The sequence below is a fragment of the Oncorhynchus mykiss genome, chromosome 1 (assembly GCF_013265735.2).
Source record: "Oncorhynchus mykiss isolate Arlee chromosome 1, USDA_OmykA_1.1, whole genome shotgun sequence".
Classification (NCBI taxonomy): Eukaryota; Metazoa; Chordata; class Actinopteri; order Salmoniformes; family Salmonidae; genus Oncorhynchus; species Oncorhynchus mykiss.
Window position 1 is genome coordinate 15,557,864 of NC_048565.1, and position 23,208 is coordinate 15,581,071.

Sequence of the window (23,208 nt, forward strand, 5' to 3'; positions counted from 1 at the left end):
TGGGATCTTTTATTTCAGCTCATGAAACATGGGACCTACACTTTACATTTTGCCTTCATATTTTTTGTTCAGTATAGTATCATTGATTATATATGACTTATAGAGTATGGTTACATTTAATTTGCTCTGCTAAATCAATCCTTCGGTATGACTTCGATAGAACCAGATATAAAGAGGTCTCTCAAAAATAATTCTCAGGATAGCACATTGGTAGTAGTCAGTAACCAATATCAATGCTAAGCAGGGCTGGTTTTAGTTAAAACCCTGGAGGGGAGACCAAATGGATAGCTGTAGATAGATCAACTATCCAGTAGGAGGTGCTGCCCAGCCTATTGTTTTCTCTCTCTGATAGTGGATATAACGATGACGATCTGACATTGTTCAAAGGTACAAATTCTATACAAGGTTGAAAATTGGTTCCCATGATGACATAATCTTGTAGTTGAAATTTCACCCTCAGAACAGTTTATGTTGACTTTTTTTCAAATGAAATGTATTTTACATGTAGATTCCATGTCTAAATATGTTGACAAATGACGTTGAAACAATGTTGATTCATTCAGTTTGTGCCCAGTGGGAAGGAACTCAAGTCCATGTTGGTGTTGCATTTTATAGCAAAATATAAATAGACCAGAAATCACTTGAAATCAACAACAAAAATATGTTTATCAAAATATGTACAATAAATGAATCTGGAGAAACAATGTTATTCCTAAAGTAATATGTTGCTAGGATTAAGGGAGGAATGTTTGCTTATGTGTTGGCAGACAAAATGGTTGGTGTCTGTGTAGATGATAAATTAAATATTTTATTTAAGGCAACACTACATTTTGTTTTTTGAAAGTCTATGAATATTAATAAAGTGGGCTCATATACAAAGATAATCAGAGGAGGTGTTTTGAATTTTACAGCATTTCTCCCTGTACTTTATTGCATTTAGAGATGGTTGAAACTGCCACTAAATGTTAGGTACATTAAAAGGAAGATTTAGTTGAGTTAAATATGAGTTCATTGCAATTGACCCAGAATGTACAATATGACCATACAATACTTCCTATGCTTGTCAAACAAATCAATAACGCACATAGTCTACGACTCCCAATAAAGTTGTTCAAAATGGATGTAGTTATAAACACATGGATCATGATGAGGAACAGTTCAGTAGAGAACAATAATAAATCAAATAAAAACATCCAGGGAATCCACTTGATGTTGGATGAGCCGAGTTAATAAGATGGTAGTGGTAGAATGGGGCAATTCCTAACTCATCACTGTTAAAAAATATATTTAAAAAAATATTTGTGTAAAACACTGATTTGACCTTTGCAGTGTCGCCATCAAAGTGGAACAAAATGTTCAGTCACAAAAAAAGGAGTAGATGACAGCAGTTTAATACTGTTTCATGGCAGAGGTGGAGGAAAAGCGCTCCAAAACGTCCAGCATTTGAGGTTAGCGTGTTCCCAGGAGTTAAACTTGACAGATATTGTAGTATATAGTGGGGCTCTCGTTGACTGTGTCTTCCATCACCTCATAACAACAGTCTTGCTTGTGCAAAGGCAACTCGGTCAGTGGCATGCCATTCTGCATGTCGTGCAAGTTGTGTTTGTTCTGTGTGCCGTATGAAGGCTGTGACTGGGAAGGAACACACACACAGTGATCAGTATCTCTGTGATAAGTGACAAAAACTGTTCAGATGTTCAGAGGTCTATATTCACATGACATATTGCTTTCATATTGGTTTTCTTGTAACCCTGGCCAGCACACACATTACATTAATCTAAGACCTCAGTAATTATTTTTGTGCAGGGTCTCTTATACCTCACATTAAAACAGTTTTACGGGAACTCAGGACTATAGGTGGATGATATGATATGGTTGCAGCTAGACAGTGACAGCTGCCTACCTTGTAAGTACCACCGCGAGGAAAGTCTTTCCGACATAAGTGGCCGATGATTCCTGCTGCCAGGGCATCTCCAAGCACGTTGATCATGGTTCGGAATCGGTCCCTGAAAAGACAGGAAATACAAAAGCTCCAGCAGAGATCAGCCTCCCACTCCAACCACAAACATTGTCTCCGAATGCACCAAAATACTTCCCCATAACAACCAGTCTCTCCTATGCCATGAAGTTAGTAAACAATTTAAGGTTTCCCTTGACAACCATTCTAAATCATTGTCAGCTGTTTAAGTCACTATTAACTACATGTGTTCTAATACGTTGTAGGCCTACTGTAGATATTGAATATTAATTACTAACTTATGTCATAGTGAACTTACAACACCCAGTCGATGGCCACAATGAGGGTGATGTCATCAGGTGGCAGACCCACTGATGTCAGGACAATGACCATGGTAACGAGGCCGGCCTGGGGAATCCCAGCAGCACCTATGCTGGCAGCTGTAGCTGTTATACTGTTAGAGACCAAAACAATCAATTACAAAGCTAAGAAGGTGATTTACAATACTATTCTGCCATGGTAACACTGATATGAGCAATACCTTTTGACAGCCTTATTGCTTGTAAGGATTTTTTATTAAATCAAACACAGTGATTGAATCTCATCATGAAAATAATATTTACTCAGTACAGCGATAATGCACATTCACATGTACTAATGTTGTGTGAAACAAAAGTCATATCAGGAGGAATGTTACTTTTTGTCACACCGGTTATAATCTCAGCACCCAGGACCAAGGCTGTCATGGCAGACTACACCGGGTGCTTACTGTTTTTCAGTTTGGACTCAAAGTTTCACCCTGCAGATGCAATGGTAGCTTTATGACTTGAAACCCAATACATACCCAGTGGTGTCAAGTAGTTAAGTAAAAATACTTTCAAGTACTACTTAAGTAGTGTTTTTGGTATCTGTACTTTACTATTTATATTTTTAACAACTTACTTTTACTTCACTAGGTTCCTAAAGAAAATAATGTACTTTTTACTCCATACAGTTTCTTTTTACACCCAAAAGTACTCATTTTGAATGCTTAGCAGGACATTAAAATTGTCCAATTCACACACTTATCAAGAAAACATCCCTGGTCATCCCTACTACCTGATCTGGCAGATTCACTAAACACAAATGCTTGGTTTGTAAATGATGTCTGAGTGTTGGAGTGTGCCCCAAGCTATCCGTGAATAAATAAAAAAACAAGAAGATGGTGCCATCTGGCTTGCTTAATATAAGGAACTTTAAATTATTTATACTTTCACTTTTGATACTTAAGTACATTTTAGCAATTACATTTACTTTTGATACTTAAGTATATTTAAAACCAAATACTTTTAGACTTTGATTCAAGTAGTATTTTACTAGGTGACTCACTTTTACGTGAATCATTTACTATTAAGGTATCTTTACTTTTACTCAAGTACGACAATTGGGTACTTTCTCCACCACTGTACATACCTAATGGTGACCAGCTGGCCAAAGTCCAGCTCATAATCGTTGACCTGGGCAATAAAGATGGCCGCCACGGCCTCATAAAGAGCCGTTCCGTCCATGTTGATGGTGGCCCCCACAGGCAGCACAAAGCGTGCTATCTGCCGATCCACATTGCAGTTCTCCAGCAAGCACTTCATAGTGATGGGTAGAGTGGCAGAACTTGAGAGAGAGAGAGAGAGAGAGAGAGAGAGAGAGAGAGAGAGAGATCGTTGACTAAGGGGCTTCTACCATTATGAACTGATATCCTCTGGATAGAATATTGTCAGTTTTCCTCCTTTTCGCATCCTTCTGTTTGCACTCCTTACTTACAACAATTGCAACACTGAGCTTTAAAGCTATTTAAAGCGAATTTTTAAACATACTTTTTGACATTTAAGTTATTATCTTAATACATTTCTGTCCTTCTATTGAAACTCACCATACTGGGGATCAATTGCAACATGATACAGATGAATTTGCCTACGGTAAAGGTTTTGTAGTGTTTGAAGCTGATCAATCAAACTCGCCATTACAATGTTTATAAGGAACCTTTTTCACGCATTCAGCTCAATCCTCTGACAGCTTTCTTCACATCTGGTCCTGGAGGGCCACAGTGCATTTGTCCCTGCCCAACACTAGACTTCAGTGAGCGTTTTTTCGACTGTTCGGGCATATTATATTTTTGCTGGGGGGACACCGAAGTTTGGAGCCCAAGTCTAAGCCCCTTCATCTGTGATTGGTCAACAGTAAGGATTTTTCAATAAAGTTGACTCGTTTTCCTGCACATTTTTTGTTTTGAAAAATACTGCACCAAGCAGAATAGTTAGATGTGAAACGACGCAACTAAGATCTCTGCAAAAACGCCAAAATAAATGACAGATTTCTTGAGTTATCTTAGATTCATTCTGACTATTCTGAGGAAATGCATACTGGCTACGGCATCTCAAAATGGACAAACAGTACTATTGTCACTTTTTTCTTATTTTTCAAGTGAAGGTCTTTTAAGGGAATATGCGAGCACACAAGTTTTGTTCGGCTAGGCGCCAGCCAAACTGAAGCATGCTGATGCCTTAACACACCTGATGAATCAGGTGTTATGGAACTTTGTTGAATGGGGGGCAGTTACTTTTCTATTCAGGGGGTGAGCTGAAATTCAATTCCTCATAAAAAGCTCACTTTCCAATTCAACATGAGTTGAATGGCAATTAATTTCATGCTGAACTAACTGAATTAAGAAAGGAAATGACCCCAACCCTGGTTGCATACTGCAGACCTTCAGGACAATGAACATCATTGTTCGATGAGAAAAATGGGCTCAGAGAGACAACTGCTTACCTTGAGGAGGTGGCCAGTGCTATGACCAAGGCTTGTAGCAGGCCTCTGATATAAGTGAAGGGGTTTTTCTGAGTCAGGACAAGGTAGAAGAAGGGGAGGAGGATGAGGCCGTGAACAAACAGCCCGGCCAGAACAGTGATGGTGTACCAGCCCAGCTTCTTCCCAAGATTAGATGGGTCCTGCATGTCCAGGATTTTTCCAGCTACGAGGAATATGATCCCAAATGGAAAATACCTGAAAGAAAAAGGAAGAACGAATGACCTACTGTATATATACAACTGTGTTTCACGTTTGTAAAATACACACCTTCAAAGACTGTCTGTATTAGGTGAAATGTCAATGTGTTTTTCCTAATGAGCAGTTTCCACCAAGTGGAATAGAATAAAACTAAATAAATTGTTATTTTCTATTACATTATGTATTGTGAAAACTAGACGACTACTTTATTCATAAAAAATAATAAGAAAAAATTTGCTGTGTTGTGTCACCTGAGTTGATCCCTGCCACTAAAACCATGTCAGAGCCAAGAGTCATTCAAGGCTTTGAGGTAAATCCTATTAGCAATTGAACTTCTATGGTAAGGCCGTTTGAACAATTTGGCCGGGCCGTTTGAGGTAAACCTGAGCTGCATGGGTGGTGCCAAAGTTCCCTGGGATTAGTCACTGTTGACCCTGAGCACAGAGTGTGCTACTCCTGGTCGACTAATCCTCGGCATGTGCAGCTCACTGCTGGGTGGAGCGAGTCAAGAAGATTGCCTAACGTCTCCACCACATCTTGACCACAAGACGATGACCACGTTCTCACCACATGCCCGTGTACAGGCATGTAGAAAAAAAAGTAACACGGAACACACATCTGGGTAGCAGACTGTTTCTTTAGATCCCACTAGTTTGAATGTTCATGGGTTATGCTGCTCATAGCAGAAAGCCAAAAGACTAGGTTGCCATCAAAGGCAACAGACTTATGATATTTATTGGGTAATTTAGCAGATGCTTGTATCCAAAGTGACAGTTTATAGTGACACACATTCAGTATACAGTGTACGGTATTCAGTATACAGTGTGGGAATCACACCCACAAACCTGGTGTTGCCGGTACCATCCTCTAACCCACTGAACCAGTAAATTAGAACCTTTATCATTTAAACTAATGATAAATATGGTAACGGACACAGATGCTGGTACTTATAAAGCTGGTACCCCGCTTACCAAACAGCAGTGTTGGTGATTTTCATGACACATTCGTTGACGCACTGACACACGTTGACTAGTGGTGCTCCTCTTTCGCCCATTTTCCCCAGCAACAGCCCTGAAGGAACAAAATGACAAATATATGTATCTGGCTCTATCTTCTCAGTCTAGAGAGATGGATACATATAATATTGATACTAGAGGGATAGACAGCTGCAGATGTATAATGTAAACAGACTTAATATAAACAGAAAAAAGAAGGAAACAGAAAATACTGGCCTTCAGAATACAGTCAGTGGTGGAAAAAGTATCCAATTGTCATACTTGAGTGAAAGTAAACATACCTTAATAGAAAATGACTCAAGTAAAAGTGAAAGTCACCCAGTAAAATATTACTTGAGTAAAAGTCTAAAAGTTTTGATATACTTAAATATCAAAAGTAAATGTAATTGCTAAAATATACTTAACTGCAAAAAAATGTGGCAAAGAAATTTACTTTATGTCTACAATACTAAGTGTTATGTTTGGGGCATATCCAACACATCCCTGAGTACCACTCCTCATATTTTCAAGCATGGTGGTAGCTGCTTCATGTTATGGTTATTCTTGTCATGAGTAAAGACAAGGGAGTTTTTTAGGATAAAAATACATGAAATAGAGCTAAGCACAGGCAAAATCCTAGAGAAAAACCTGTTTCAGTCTGCATTCTAACATACAGTGCCTTGTGAAAGTATTCGGCCCCCTTGAACTTTGCGACCTTTTGCCACATTTCAGGCTTCAAACATAAAGATATAAAACTGTATTTTTTTGTGAAGAATCAACAACAAGTGGGACACAATCATGAAGTGGAACGACATTTATTGGATATTTCAAACTTTTTTAACAAATCAAAAACTGAAAAATTGGGCGTGCAAAATTATTCAGCCCCTTTACTTTCAGTGCAGCAAACTCTCTCCAGAAGTTCAGTGAGGATCTCTGAATGATCCAATGTTGACCTAAATGACTAAGGATGATAAATACAATCCACCTGTGTGTAATCAAGTCTCCTTATAAATGCACCTGCACTGTGATAGTCTCAGAGGTCCGTTAAAAGCGCAGAGAGCATCATGAAGAACAAGGAACACACCAGGCAGGTCCGAGATACTGTTGTGAAGAAGTTTAAAGCCGGATTTGGATACAAAAAGATTTCCCAAGCTTTAAACATCCCAAGGAGCACTGTGCAAGCGATAATATTGAAATGGAAGGAGTATCAGACCACTGCAAATCTACCAAGACCTGGCCGTCCCTCTAAACTTTCAGCTCATACAAGGAGAAGACTGATCAGAGATGCAGCCAAGAGGCCCATGATCACTCTGGATGAACTGCAGAGATCTACAGCTGAGGTGGGAGACTCTGTCCATAGGACAACAATCAGTCGTATATTGCACAAATCTGGCCTTTATGGAAGAGTGGCAAGAAGAAAGCCATTTCTTAAAGATATCCATAAAAAGTGTTGGTTAAAGTTTGCCACAAGCCACCTGGGAGACACACCAAACATGTGGAAGAAGGTGCTCTGGTCAGATGAAACCAAAATTGAACTTTTTGGCAACAATGCAAAACATTATGTTTGGCGTAAAAGCAACACAGCTGAACACACCATCCTCACTGTCAAACATGGTGGTGGCAGCATCATGGTTTGGGCCTGCTTTTCTTCAGCAGGGACAGGGAAGATGGTTAAAATTGATGGGAAGATGGATGGAGCCAAATACAGGACCATTCTGGAAGAAAAAATGATGGAGTCTGCAAAAGACCTGAGACTGGGATGGAGATTTGTCTTCCAACAAGACAATGATCCAAAACATAAAGCAAAATCTACAATGGAATGGTTCAAAAATAAACATATCCAGGTGTTAGAATGGCCAAGTCAAAGTCCAGACCTGAATCCAATCGAGAATCTGTGGAAAGAACTGAAAACTGCTGTTCACAAATGCTCTCCATCCAACCTCACTGAGCTCGAGCTGTTTTGCAAGGAGGAATGGGAAAAAAATTCAGTCTCTTGATGTGCAAAACTGATAGAGACATACCCCAAGCGACTTACAGCTGTAATCGCAGCAAAAGGTGTATTAACTTAAGGGGGCTGAATAATTTTGCACGCCCAATTTTTCAGTTTTTGATTTGTTAAAAAAGTTTGAAATATCCAATAAATGTCGTTCCACTTCATGATTGTGTCCCACTTGTTGTTGATTCTTCACAAAAAAATACAGTTTTATATCTTTATGTTTGAAGCCTGAAATGTGGCAAAAGGTCGCAAAGTTCAAGGGGGCCGAATACTTTCGCAAGGCACTGTACACTGGGAGACAAATTAGCCTTTCAGCAGGACAATAACCTAAAACACAAGGCCACATATACACTGGAGTTGGTTACCAAGATTACATTGAATGTTCCTGAGTGGCCTAGTTACAGTTTTGACTTAAATTGTCTTGAAAATCTATGGCAAGACTTGAAAATGGTTTACTAGCAATGATTAACAACCAACTTGACAGAGCTTGAAGAATATTTTAAAAGAATAATGGGCAGATATTATACAATTCAGGTGTGCAAAGCTCTTAGAGACTTACCCAGAAAGACACACAGCTGTAATCACTGCCAAAGGCAGTGCATTGACTCAAGGGTGTGAATACTGATGTAAATAAGATATTTCTGTATTTAATTTTCAATAAATTTGATTTTTTTTCTTCTAATAACATGTTTTCACTTTGTCATTGTGTGCAGATGGGTGTAGATGGGTGAGAGAAAAAAAGCTATTTAATCCATTTTGAACTCAGGCTGTAACAAAACAACGTGGAATAAATCAAGGGGAATGAATACTTTCTGAAGGCACGGCAAATCGCTTCAGATTCTTTATATTAAGCAAACCATTAACGGATAGCCAGGGGCACACTGCAACAAATCATGTGTTTAGTGAGTCCGCCAGATCAGAGGCAGTAGGGATGACCAGGGATGTTCTCTTGATAACTGCGCATATTGGACCATTTTCCTGTCCTGCTAATCATTCAAAATGTAACGAGTACCTTTGAGTGTCAGGGAAAATGTAAGGAGTAAAAGGTACATCATTTTCTTCAGGAATGTGGTGAAGTAAAAGTAGTCAAAAATATAAATAGTAATGTAAAGTAGTATTTTAAAGTATTTTTACTTAAGTACTTTACACCACTGCTGGTCTTACCCATAGTGGCAGAGAAGATGACGATCCCCAGCACATTCATCTGTTGGCTGTTGCCAGGTCTGGTCTTGTAGTGGATCTCAGGGGGTGGAGTGAGCTCCAGGAACACCGTCCGACCACTGGGGTCACTTTCATCAGGTATGGCGTACACAAAGTCGGGCTGCACTGTGACCCTGGAGACTTTTAGGATAGGAACCAGATCTGTTTTGTACTGGAACAATAAGAACATTGCAGATGAGTAAGGCAATATAAACTACAATACCCATCAGCTGTAGGGATATGTTAATCACAACCAATGGAACATCTGACTTATTAGGAACAATGGTAAATGTATCATTGGTCTAGTGTTACTCACCTGCTGAAATGTTGCCTCAATAAGATTGGAAGGAACCATATTCCTGTAAAAAGATAATATGTTATAATTTAGGATGTTGATATGTTGGTGTATGCATTAAGGGTGAAACACGTGGTCATTCATTAATGATCAGTGTCAGTAAGGTGTAATCAATACAGCACAAGAGAGAGTCATAATACGTTATAATTATTCCAACTTGATGAGTATGATTATCACAAATAGCATCCTTTTGAATTGTTACAGGAAGTGGTGAACCATACAAAGGAAAGTGGTCCCCTGCACTCTGAGAATTGATCTGATGTATTCTACAGAATGTATATATTCAGTGATGAATACACATTTTGAGATATGTCTGCATAAAATATTTGATGTGTTTAAAGTATTTGCATGGGCCAAACAAGTCATTTGATGTATTTGCAAAGAAAGTAAGAACTTGTGAAGTGTCTCAGTTGTGAACACAGTAGAGGCCATTTTCCCCCTATGTTATAAGGCCCCCTACAGTATGTTATAAGGCCCCCTACAGTATGTTATAGGCCCCCTACAGGCCATCACTGTAAATAAGAATTTGTTCTTAACTGACTTGCCTAGTTAAATAAAAATGTAAATTCATTTTATCAGTTTAACTCGGGCTCTCCTCTCTTCCGGTCTTTCCTTAACTAAATAATTAGATAAAGTGGGCAGACCATTCCCATGAGGGCCCTTAAAAGAGGGAGGTAAGATCAGACAGACATGAGCCAGACTCCCTCCTGACGTGTGCTGGCGAAGAGATCCTCCACCGAGATCATTGTATCCCCACCGTTCATGATTGAGTTAATCTGTAAATCATCCCTTATGGATGACTAAAAATACCCTAATCACCCCTGTGATTTAACTGGATTGTGAGACAGTCATTGCTACTGCACAGAACTACGCAAGCATTGACAACAATAGGTAGTAGCATGCATGTTAGGCCTGTATCTAGTACCAGAGATGGGACCAAGTCACAATTTGGAAGTCTTAAGCAAGTCTCAAGTCTTAATCTTTGAGTTTCGCGTCAAATCCCAAGTAATAATGGGCAAGTCTCAAGTAAAATTCCAAATTCCACAGCTCAGGTCAAGTCACTAATTTGGGGTTTAGAGTCCTCAAGTCACTGTGTTTTATGCCAATTTCAATGCACTGATGATGCCCTGATGCAGAGGTTGCCCCACAGGTCCCAGAGTGGTGGGGCAAATTGTTTTCCCTGGGGCCTGGAGATTTTCCTAATCTGGTAACCTAACCAGGTATAAATCAGGACCCTATAGGGTCCAACAGTGATTAATTAGTAGTTGGACCAGATTAACATTTACAGCAAATTAAAGGAGCAATTAGGGTTAAGTGCCTTGCTCAAGGGCACACTGACAGATTTTCACCTAGTCAGCTCAGGGATGTGAACCATTGACCTTTCGGTTACTGACCCAATGCTCTTAACAACTAGGTTACCTGCCACCTACTCACCTAGGTATACAGATACAGTATTTTCTAAACAGGACACATGGTTTTAAATTACTTCTGGAAAAACTCCTGGCCCCAGGGAGGATGAAAACCCTGTCAAACTGCAGCAACCTTTTTATTTAACATTTACTTATAGAACATTTTATTTTAAAATTTCCTTCCCTTTACATCAGACTGAAAAATCATCTTGTTTTCTTCCCATACAGTTTAGATGTAGGGTGCTGCAACATTTCTGTGAAGAGTTATTGCTTGTGTATGTTGGGAGTGATGTGTTATCACGTTTGCTAGTAAATAAATACTGGAGGACAATGGGGCTGCGCAACCGGTGATTTAAGTGACTGAGTGTTCAAGACACAGAACAGAAAGCATATAACCTGCAGCACTCCGTTATAAAGGAGTCATGACGTGGTCCTCTTTGGGTATAGCGTGCCTTCCCCCTCTCTTTCTCGCCTACACCCAGGCTGCTGTTATCTCAAGTCGTAAATTCCTGAAGGAGACTCTCTTCCTCATGGCCAGACAGTATATATAGAGAGAAGGTTTCACATGAGAACAAAGGAACCTCTTCTCCAGCATAGAACTTGAGAACTGAACAATGTACATGTTTTGGAGAAGGTTTACACGGTCGGGGAAGAATCCAGCTACGACTGGTACATTTCGTTTAATATTTGTGAAACTCATGAGAGACAATACAGCCACATTAGCATAACTCTGTTTATACAAGAGTCTCAGTTATGAGGCTTGTATCTAATTGTTGTATAAAATGAATGAGTAATGATGAAACTATTTGTGAAATTATGTAATGTGATTTTAAACTGTTTAATGCAAGGGAACACAATTCCCTTTAAAGTTAAGTAAGTCATTGGCCCGCCCCATGAGCACAGACATTGACCTGGCGTCATGGGACAGCCTTTTTCTGCTCTTCCGAATATAACCCCCACCTTGGGAATTTATCTTCAAGACCAACTTACCTCGATAACCATGAGAGGGCTAAGGTTTCAGACCAGTACTTCATCACAGAGGGAGTTTGAGTTGATTGTTGAATCTTTTAACCATACCACGTGGTTAAACTCTGAAACTATCGATCCGACAGAATAAGAACTACTCTTAGATACTAATTACTAGTCTGTAGCTAGAAATTGTGTACCCGTGAATGCGAAGGCCGACAACCACCGAAACATCTATCTATAACAACATTGCTGAATGTTACTCTGAACTATCCATTCTAACCACGGCAGAGAGAGAGAGAGGGTGGACAAACTCAAACTTTCCAAAAGAGATCAAGACGACACACTGAGCTTAAATATATATATTGATTGCAATTATTCCCGAACGAGTGAGCTTTCATGTGCAAAGGATTAGCATTTCAATTGTTATAATTATCAACTTTGTAGTGTCTTTTATCTTTCGCGCCATTCTCAGTCCCTTTGTCTACCAAGCCGCCATGCCGGATTAGGCCACTAGGGCACATCCCATATAATTTCCTTGTAACCATATTTACTCTGTTTGTGTGTGCATTATTGTGATTTAGTTAGTTAATAAATAAATTATTGAGACAATTGATGTATGGCGGATTCATAGTGAAGACTGGGTTCGTGCAGATAACCAGCAATTTACGACGTTTGGAATGAGACTAACGTGAGGTAAAGAAGTGAGGTAAAGAATAATTCATTCATTAGAAGACTAATTGATCAGATGTTAAAATATCAGAAAAATTGTATTAGGAATATTTTTGTAATCTGAATATTTTCCTTGGTGCCCCGACTTCCTAGTTAATTACATTTACATGATTAAGTTAGTTTAATCACGTAATAATAATTACAGAGAATTTATTTGATCAAAATAAGTCTTCAGTTTAATGATGCCAAAGACACGACAAAGGACATATAGGATAATATAGTGCGTGAGATGACAAAATTCAATGTCGATATCGAGTGGCAAGTGTTTTTTCTTTTTGCAAAGTCAAGTCTCAAGTTGCAACATTTGCTAGAGGACAAGTTTTCATCATATCAAATCAAATTGGTCACATACCCATATTTAGCAGATGTTATTGCTGGTGTAGCGAAATGCTTGTGTTCCTTGCTCCAACAGTGCAGTAGTATCTAACAATTCACGTATTTATTTATTTGTATGTTTTATCAATTTAATTATTGCCAGAAGTAGTCATTTGGACTGGAATGTCTATGTATGCTCTTCATTTGAGGGGAGAAAAACATATGGATTAACACCCAAATATTAGAGATGACTTTATTAAGACATAGGCTTGACACGTCAGCATGTCTTGTATTACATTAAAAGCCAATATGCAGCTCCCTATTTTTTGCCATTTAAAAACATACAAAGCCCAATGTGATTGGGACAGATATTAGATAGGAGTTTGATGTGAGATTCTGGTAATTCATTGTTGTTAGACTGGATATATAGGCTGTTTTGAAACTACAGATACTAGTTTGCGTGAGAATACTAGTTTCTGTGAGACAGGTGAAGGTTGTAACTAGACTGAGGCCAGTATTTAATCAACTGTAGACAGTGGATTCCCAGTTAGCAAAAGTGTGTTTGATTTGCACAGAAAGAAGTCCTATGAAGGGAGTGGACACTTGATATGGAAATTGACGGTCTGGTTGTGGGTGCTGGATGACTTCTCAGCCTGATTTGTCATCAGCACTGAAGTGTCATGCTACAGGACTGAGAGTCCCTAAATCTAGTGCCAGCTAGAGCAAGTTTTAAGTTCCTCGGCATACACATCACAGACAAACTGAATTGGTCCACTCACACAGACAGCATTGTGAAGAAGGCGCAGCAGCGCCTCTTCAACCTCAGGAGGCTGAAGAAATTCGGCTTGTCACCAAAAGCACTCACAAACTTCTACAGATGCACAATCGAGAGCATCCTGGAGGGCTGTATCACCGCCTGGTACGGCAACTGCTCCGCCCTCAACCGTAAGGCTCTCCAGAGGGTAGTGAGGTCTGCACAACGCATCACCGGGGGCAAACTACCTGCCCTTCAGGACACCTACACCACCCGATGTTACAGGAAGGCCATAAAGATCATCAAGGACATCAACCACCCGAGCCACTGCCTGTTCACCCCGCTATCATCCAGAAGGCGAGGTCAGTACAGGTGCATCAAAGCTGGGACCGAGAGACTGAAAAACAGCTTCTATCTCAAGGCCATCAGACTGTTAAACAGCCACCACTAACATTGAGTGGCTGCTGCCAACACACTGACACTGACTCAACTCCAGCCACTTTAATAATGGGAATTGATGGGAAATTATGTAAATATATCACTAGCCACTTTAAACAATGCTACCTTATATAATGTTACTTACCCTACATTATTCATCTCATATGCATACGTATATACTGTACTCTATATCATCGACTGTATCCTTATGTAATACATGTATCACTAGCCACTTTAACTATGCCACTTTGTTTACATACTCATCTCATATGTATATACTGTACTCGATACCATCTACTGTATCTTGCCTATGCTGCTCTGTACCATCACTCATTCATATATCCTTATGTACATATTCTTTATCCCCTTACACTGTGTATAAGACAGTAGTTTTGGAATTGTTAGTTAGATTACTTATTGGTTATTACTGCATTGTCGGAACTAGAAGCACAAGCATTTCGCCACACTCGCATTAACATCTGCTAACCATGTGTATGTGACAAATAAAATTTGATTTGATTTGATTAGCTCCCCTTTACCCAGGATACACTGCTGTAACAAATCCAATTTAGGGCCTATACTCCTGAAAGCACTTTTTGGAAAATCGCTATCTGCAATTGATTGAACACTGACTAGGTTTTGCTGGCAATCAGTCTAAATATTTTGGTTATTAGTTGTCCCTAGTCTGTAAGAAAAAGTAAGTAGCCATGAGCCGGAACAGAGCAGGAGTCTATAACTGTACCGTGAGGCAGCTTGATGTTCAAGTAGACCCCCTGGACAGGACACTAGTCGATCGCAGGACCTTACCCCCAATCAATCTCCTTAATGCTGAGTGCCAAACAGAGACACATTGGGTCCCATTTTTAGAGTCTTGACACAGCCAGTGATAAAACTCCCAACCTTCCAATCTCAGAGCGGAGACACTAACCACAAGGCCGCTGTGTTGGTCCCTACATTGTAAGTATTGTATATGGGCAATTCCACGCTAACGGAATTGTGCTGATACTAATATTTTTCACTTAAAACATATGCATCATAAAAACCATTGATTTCAAAGTTGAACAAACCATACAACTCTATGCACAAGGACTACTTTTTACAATTTACAAAGAAATGTTTACAAAAACACATTTACTGGAAGAACTGTGCAGATGCGAAGTTTGGTAACAGTAAAATCTCCCTCTGTTTTTTATGTGATCACATTTTCCAAAAATGTAAATATCTGCTCTGAATTAAGAATGAGGTGTCAGCTATGACATGGCACCTTGACTATGAAAAACAATATTTTGGTTATTGAACTAGAGTAAATTAGGTGGATTTATAACCGGTAACAGAATTGTGTTAAAGGAATTTCATCATGGGTCCCTGATCTGTACTACACAGAAATGCATAACAATGAACTATGAATGCCATTCTCTTCAAGGTGATGTATTCTAAACAGGTACATAAAGATGAGGATATTGCATATTTTTCTTTTATTCTATACCCTGGCTATTACTTTAATAAGCTCTGCCACCAAACAAGACCAAATTTGGTTGGCCCGGATCTGAACCAATCATAGACGTCTAGGTTTTACAAGTTTGGACAGTACAGCACAGTACAGTACAACATAGAACATAGTTCAGTACATTACAGTAGAGTTCAGTACAGTAGAGTATATACAAGTAGAGTATAGTTCAGTACAGTAGAGTTCAGTATAGTACAGTAGAGTTCAATACAGTACAGTAGAGTTCAGTACAGTAGAGTATATACAAGTAGAGTATAGTTCAGTACAGTAGAGTTCAGTATAGTACAGTAGAGTTCAGTACAGTATAGTAAAGAAGAGTAGAGTATAGTTCATTATAGTGTCCTCAACTCTACTCCACTCTATTCTACACTACTGTACTGTATTATACTTTTCTTTAGTGTACAGTAGTGTGCTCTACTGTAATGTACTCTACTGGGATGTCCGAATTTGTGAAACATAGACTTCTATGACTGGTTCGGATTTGGTCAGGTCAGTAAGAGCCGGGAGAGGTGACATTAATTGGAGGAGCGAGAGAGAGAGGAGGGGTTGTCCAGACTTTTGGTTTGACCACCAGATGACAGAAAGAGAGAGAAAACAGTTGAACATCAGCTGAACATAACAGTATGCCAGTGGAAGGGAAGACAATATAGCAGGTGACCCAACTGGGGTTTGTAACTACCATGATTTCCCATTGTAGCGAATTAAATTGCAGCAATTCATATTTTTCTGAAATTACATTACCGATTTGGTAACAGAATCACTGTTCCTAGGGCATCATTGAAAATAAGATTTATTTTTATTTTTTTAGGGCCTCCCGGGTGGCGCTGTACTGCAGCGCTAGCTGTGCCATCAGAGACTCTGGGTTCGCGCCCAGGCTCTGTCGTAACCGGCCGCGACCAGGAGGTCCGTGGGGCGACACACAATTGGCCTAGCGTCGTCTGGGTTAGGGAGGGCTTGGCCGGTAGGGATGTCCTTGTCTCATCGCGCACCAGCGACTCCTGTGGCGGAACGGGTGCAGTGCGCGCTAACCAAGGTTGCCAGGTGCACGGTGTTTCCTCCGACACATTGGTGCGGCTGGCTTCCGGGTTAGATGTGCGCTGTGTTAAGAAGCAGTGCGGCTTGGTTGGGTTGTGTATCGGAGGACACATGACTTTCAACCTTTGTCTCTCCCGAGCCCGTACGGCAGTTGTAGCGATGAGACAAGATAGTAGCTACTAAAACAATTGGATACCACGAAATTGGGGAGAAAAAGGGGTAAAAAAAAAAATATATATTTTTTTCTTAAATAAAGGTAAAATATAATAAACATTTTAAAAATGTCATAATTCATGAATAAAATTTATTGTAAAAAACATAACTAGTTTATATGTCTACCTTGACCTGTTACTTCTGTGAACTTTCATTATCCTCCTCATGAGGAAGAGAAATTAGAAAAAATCTTCAAGATATGTGTGTTTTTGGTAACGGAATTTCCAGGCACAAGGCAAAAAATTATCCTAAACTTAATATAAATGTTGATATTAGTTGGCAGGGGTCTTTACTTTTGATGTATTTCTAATACCGTGAGACGTTTTTTGGTAGGATGTTTTCTAAGACCCTTTTACCATCAAAGCCTTTGCTTATTCCACATTTTTATGATGGTAACTGGTTGAAAATCTTGATATGCCTTAATAAATAAAATAAAAAATATACTCTTAGCTTTCATTTGACACCCAAATTGACATGCTCCTATGATCTTCACATGTTGGTGCTTATGTTTCCTTTAACATGAAAATGACCATATTGTTTGTCCCTAGACTGAAAGTATTGTTGTAGATATTGGTTGTCCATAAAATATAGGTATTTTGTAATATCGCTTGTCCCAGCACCTAGGCCCTAGATGTATATTGATTGCTGTAAATATTGCCCCCCCCCCCACAAAGTAAACCCCTATTTAAAAAAAAGTTTTTGTACAAAAAAAGTCTAAAATCACCAGTAATTCAGCAAAAAAAAAAAATGTTTAATTACGAAAGAGACACATACTACATGAGTATGTACAAAAGTATGTGGACACCTACTTGTCGAACATCTCATTCCTAAATAATGGGCATTAATATGGAGTTGGCCACCCCTTTGCTGATATAACAGCCTTCCCTCTTCACTCTTCTGGGAAGGCTTTACACTAGATGGTGGAACAATGCTGCAGGGACTTGCTTCTATTTAGCCACAAGAGCATTAGTGAGGTTGGGCGGTGATGTTGGGTGATTAGGCCTGGCTCGCAGTCAGCGTTCCAATTCATCCCAAAGGTTTTCGATGGGGTTGAGGGCAAGGCTCTGTGCAGGCCAGTCAAGATCTTCCACACCGATCTTGACAAACCATTTCTGTATGGACCTCACTTTCTGCACTGGGGCATTGCATGCTGAAACAGGAAAGGGCCTTCCCTAGACTGTTGCCACAAAGTTAGAAGCACAGAATCATCTAGAATGTCATTGTATAATGTAGCATTAAGATTTCCCTTCACTGGAACTAAGGGGCCTAACCCGACCCATGAAAAACAGCCCCAGACCATTATTCCTCCCCCACCGAACTTTATAGTTGTCGCTATGCATTGGGGCAAATAGCGTTCTCCTGGCATCCGCCAAACCTAGACTAGTCCGTCGGACTATCAGATGGTGAAGCATGATTTATCACTCCGGAGAACATGTTTCCACTGCTCGAGAGTCTAATGGGGGCGAGCTTTACACCCCATTAGCTGACCGTTGGCATTGTGCATGGTGATCTTAGGCTTGTGTGCGGCTGCTCGGCCATGGAAACCCATTTCATGAAGCTCCCGACCAATAGTTATTGTGCTGACGTTGCTCCCAGAGGCAGTTTGGAACTCGGTAGTGAGTATTGCAACTGAGGACAGTAAATTTTTAATCACTATAAGCTGTGAGTTTATGTGACCTACCACTTCGCGGCTGGGCCATTGTTGCTCCTAAATGTTTGCCCTTCACAATAACAGCACTTACAGTTGACCGGGGCAGCTCTAGCAGGGCAGAAATATACACCTGTCAGCAACGGGTGTGGCTGGAATGGCAAAATCCACAAATTTGAAGGGGTGTCCACATGTTTTTGGCCATGGAGTGTATGTGATCGTGTCTCAATGTAATCAAGCTATGAAATTATTGTTATTTTAGAATAAAATACATTTTTGGGCTTAGTTGTGGTCAATTTGCAGTGTACAAATTATTATAATTATGTTCCGGTCCCCCGACCATCCGCTCCGACAAAAATCAACCCACGGCTGAATCTAGTTGCCTATCCCTGCCTTAGACAGTATTGATTGTTTGTAGATATTGCTTGTCGAGCTTCAGGTTTATCTTCATTGGTCACTCACCTGATGAGATCTAGCAAGGCATCAGCAGAAGTCATGACGGGCCCTCCTCCTAGCCTGATGCTGTCCATCTCGGTGCCCACCCCAGGCTTGATGATGATCACCAGCAGGATACCCACCACCACCGCAATGAAGGTGGTCCACAGGTAGTAGGTCACAGTGAGAACACCCACACGACAACAGGCTTTGGGCTCCATGGATGACAGTCCTGACATTAAACTGTAAAAGGGAAGAGAGAGAGAGCATCAAATAATGGAAATGTACAATAAATAATGTCCCAATAATTGCACTGGTGCCTAAATTTGTACTCAAATATGGTTCCAGTCTACTGACCTGTTAAATGAAGCTACGGAGAATGACCAGGAGTGTGGACCTAAGCAAGATCTAATTCTAATTTCTAATGAAGTGGCAGAAGGACCCCGTTTCAAATGTTTGTTGTAAGTACTACTACTTCTTATACCATCGGACAGGTGTGATATAACTGGAACCAGTCATGTTATGTAGACAATATGGAATCTATTGACATTTGGTTTCCAAAAATTACCATTCTGTAGGAGGTAAGCTACTTTCAGTGGGTGTAGTGTGATAACAGCAGCAAAATTAGTCAACATCCCTTGTCCAGTTATGCAATTTTCTCAAAAGCATTTTAAAAGTCACTTTTGAGGCTGAAAATCTTTTGTGTTGAGTGAACATCAAATATTTGTATTCCGCTGTTGCTGACTAAATATAAAACCATATTACGGGACAGAGGCTGACATCACAGATGTTTACCTGGATGTGATGAGGGGGAGGATAAGCATTTTGAGCATTCTCATGAGAAGCTCTCCAGGGAACGAGAAATATATCTTAGCCTGGAGGGGAAATCAGAAGAAACATTAGTTACATAAAAACAATTACTATACATTATAAGTAGACATGAACCCCTCCAAAGCAGTGACAGCTGGTGACTTAATTTGAGGAAAATTATGCATCTTCAAACATATTACAAAACTTAAGAAACCCAAGCAGTGTTCCTGACTTCAAACTCTCCACAGGAGACCCTTTTCAAAGGTTGGACAGATATTTTTGTTTCAAGTATTCCTTTCCAATAGGAAAAAGTTCCCATCAGCACACACTTGGGTGAATCTCAAATGCCTTTTGCTTTTCAGATTCACCCCTTGTGAAAAGGTTGTTCTTGGTTTTCAAAATAGTACAAAAAAAGTGGAATAATCTTGGTTGATTCGATCAGGTTCATAGGAATAGAATCTTTATAATTGACATTAGTCATTGATCAAATATAAAATCAATGTGGTTTCAAATGTTTGGATGGCGTTGATACTGTAGGTCTCAGAGACATAGATTACTAGCTAGCTGTAAGTGACAGAGTTGGGGTCAATTTCATTTAAATTCAGAAAGTATACATTGAAGAGAATTGGAATGGAATTGACCACAACCCCGATGAGTGACACAGTTCTTAGTTGTAACACGCACAGTAATTCCCACCAGTTAAACCTTTGCTCACTTTTAAACATCAGCCTTGGGTCACACGTCACCTGTGATTATCGAGCACACTTAAGGCCATGTTTGCTTTGGCAAGCCAATTCTCAGTCTGAGATCAAATAATCCCCTCTCCTCTCCTGACACGACTGAGCTTGGATTGACCTGTTCTGAACATCGGTTTTCTTTCATCTTTCACGTAAAAGTGAACTGGAAGGGCGTGATAATGTGGGCAGATGATACATTTCCTTCCTAAACTTATGAGTCCCAAAAGATGGCCTACAACTATCTAGGTATCTCCTGTTGCTTTCCAAGAATATGCTGCAATTCCTTTTCTGAAGTCATTCATCGATTCACCATCTATGGTCTAGATGACAATTTCTTCCTCCACAAAATGCATTGAGACTGCTACATGTGCGCCAACGGAGTGCTTTCCTCTCAGAAACATTTTGCTTAGTAGAGGTCATTATCTCCTTCCCAACAACCACTTTTTCAATCAAGAGGATGAATGCAGGCTGCTCTTATAGCTGTGCACTGGCTCGCTGTTCCTATAACAACTGTAACACACAACACTTTACAGGGTTCCATTCCCATCCTTTGCTGATAGTGTTGTGCACTTGAAGCTTCTCTCAATGGTTCATTAGGTCTGGCTGCTGATGATATCCTTTGTTTTTCTACAACCCAACAACGAAATGCTCCAGTGCATCAAGGCAATGCAAACAGGAGCTCTGTAGGCGTTTAAGTGGAACACCGTCACGAAAAGAGGGCGAGGTGGTCAAACAGAAAAGTGGCCAATGTATAAAACATTAAGAACACCTACTCTTTCCATGACATAGACTGACCAGGTGAATCCAGGTGAAAGCTATGATCCCTTATCGATGTCACTTGTTAAATCCATTTTAAATCAGTGAAGATGAAGGGGAGGAGACAGGTTAAAGAAGCATTTTTAAGCCTTGAGACAATTGAGACATGGATTGTGTATGTGTGCCATTCAGAGGGTGAATGGGCAAGACTTAAGTGCCTTTGAACAGGATATGGTAGTAGGTGCCAGGTGCACCGGTTTGTGTCAAGAACTGCAACGCTGATGGGTTTTTCACACTCAAGTTTCCTGTGTGTATCAAGAATCGTCCACCATCCAAAGGACATCCAGTCAACCTGACACAACAGTTGGAAGCATTGGGTTCAACATGCACCAGCATCCCTGTAGAATGCTTTTGACACATTGTAGAGTCCATACCCCAACAAATTCAGGCTGTTCTGAGGGGAGGGCAACTCAATATTAGGAAGGTGTTCTTAATATTTTGTACACTCAGTGTATGTATGCACTGCTAAGAGACTTCCAAACCAAGAGACATAGGGACCTGGAAGGCTGGCACATCAAATATTCAAACAGAATTTGCACATGCATCTGACTGTGATAAAGAGCAATTTACCTGGGTAGAGAGATGGCTCCCTCTTAACACAGCCCCCAGGACACAGCCCGTCAACACGGCAAATACCGAGAGCGTCAGCAAGCCGTTGCGCTTCACGTAGCCCCTTAACCACTGTTTCAAGTCATCAACAAAAGCCCCATGGAGAAATCTATTGATACGTTGGTACATGGTTTCTCCTCTTGGAGAATATGAGCTATTGTTGGAGTGCGTCTCCTCGCGTTCAGTGGGCAGTAGTAGCTCCTCCATAGTTCCAAGTCCTTCACTGGGAAGACCGTCAAATTCTTCTGGAGTGGGGCGATTCTGAGGAACCACATAGCCTACATGGGGATTAAGCCATCATTGCTGTGTAGAGTAAACACCTGCCAGCCACAGCCCACAGTCAGGGAGAATTAGCGGGACTAAGAGGCTTACAAGTGTGTAATAAAATCTAACAAGTCTCTCTTGTTAGGCGGCTGCCATGCTTATGTACTTCTTCATTGTTGATGTCTTGTCATCTCAATCATTCAACACATTTATAAAGCTCTTTTGACATCAGCAGTTGTCACAAGGTGTTTTTACAGTAATCCGGAATAGAACTCAAAGAGCAAGCAGAAGTGGAAGCAGAAGCACAGTGGCCAGGAAAAACTCCCTAGAGGCCTAGAGAAAAACCTAGAGAGGAACAAAGCTAAGAACATAAGGTCCATCCTCTTCTAGGTGTAACAGGCAATCTGCAACAACCTTGCTTTTCGCAGGACCTTTAACTTTCTTGGACACGTTATAGGCTACTGAGGGCATAGCTGTGGGAAGTAGGGGTGCTGAGGATGCTGCAGCACCCCTTGAAAAATAGAATAATAAAAAATATATATTTTTAAATGATTAAATAACGAAGTAGTGCACTGTGCCTTTACTAGTCCCGTATTAGCTGACCAATATGGCCGCCTGTAGGACCATTTTTTTTCCAGCATTGCACAATTAAATTATACATTCAGAAACGTTTGCATTCGCATCCTTGATTCTTTTTAAAAATGTGCTTTCAAATTGAATTTATGAACTGAGATTAAATGAATCCCAATTAAACTGATCCCATCTCAAACATCTAAGAATCAGTAGATGAATCCCCATTAAGGTCAATCTTATAAAGTTTGATCGTCATTGTGATCTAGATAACAAAACAAAGGGATGGCTGCAATCCAATCAAATCCTAACCCCGCACAGGCTATATAAGATGCGTAGGTGGAAAGGTGAGCCAACAGTTAAGCAATGGTTAATGCAACTAGTTTGAGAGGCTTGGGAAGAGGTTGT

The 23,208-nt window shown here is 40.2% G+C and overlaps 1 protein-coding gene across 1 annotated transcript; it reads right to left on the reverse strand.

The window, feature by feature from the left end:
• Positions 1 to 22,247, reverse strand: LOC110489874 (excitatory amino acid transporter 5). Its single transcript, XM_021562869.2, has 11 exons — positions 21,928 to 22,247; positions 19,790 to 19,869; positions 19,022 to 19,237; positions 9,504 to 9,546; positions 9,152 to 9,359; positions 5,968 to 6,067; positions 4,760 to 4,993; positions 3,410 to 3,604; positions 2,277 to 2,411; positions 1,904 to 2,006; positions 1 to 1,632 (listed from the first exon to the last, which is right to left on the reverse strand). Exons 1-11 carry the CDS (start codon positions 22,171 to 22,173, stop codon positions 1,468 to 1,470), a joined length of 1,725 nt encoding a protein of 574 aa, XP_021418544.1. The 5' UTR covers positions 22,174 to 22,247; the 3' UTR covers positions 1 to 1,467.
• Between the last annotated feature and the right edge of the window lie 961 nt (positions 22,248 to 23,208).

Bases quoted from the DNA above. Each gene is read 5' to 3' on its own strand.
- LOC110489874 (XM_021562869.2), bottom strand. From the start codon at position 22,173: ATGGAGGAGCTACTACTGCCCACTGAACGCGAGGAGACGCACTCCAAC. The intron at 19,238-19,789 runs GTAAACATCTGT...TCCCTTTTACAG, and splicing joins CTCCCCCTCATCACATCCAG to TTTAATGTCAGGACTGTCAT. The intron at 2,007-2,276 runs GTAAGTTCACTA...CTGTCTTTTCAG, and splicing joins GTGGCCATCGACTGGGTGTT to GGACCGATTCCGAACCATGA.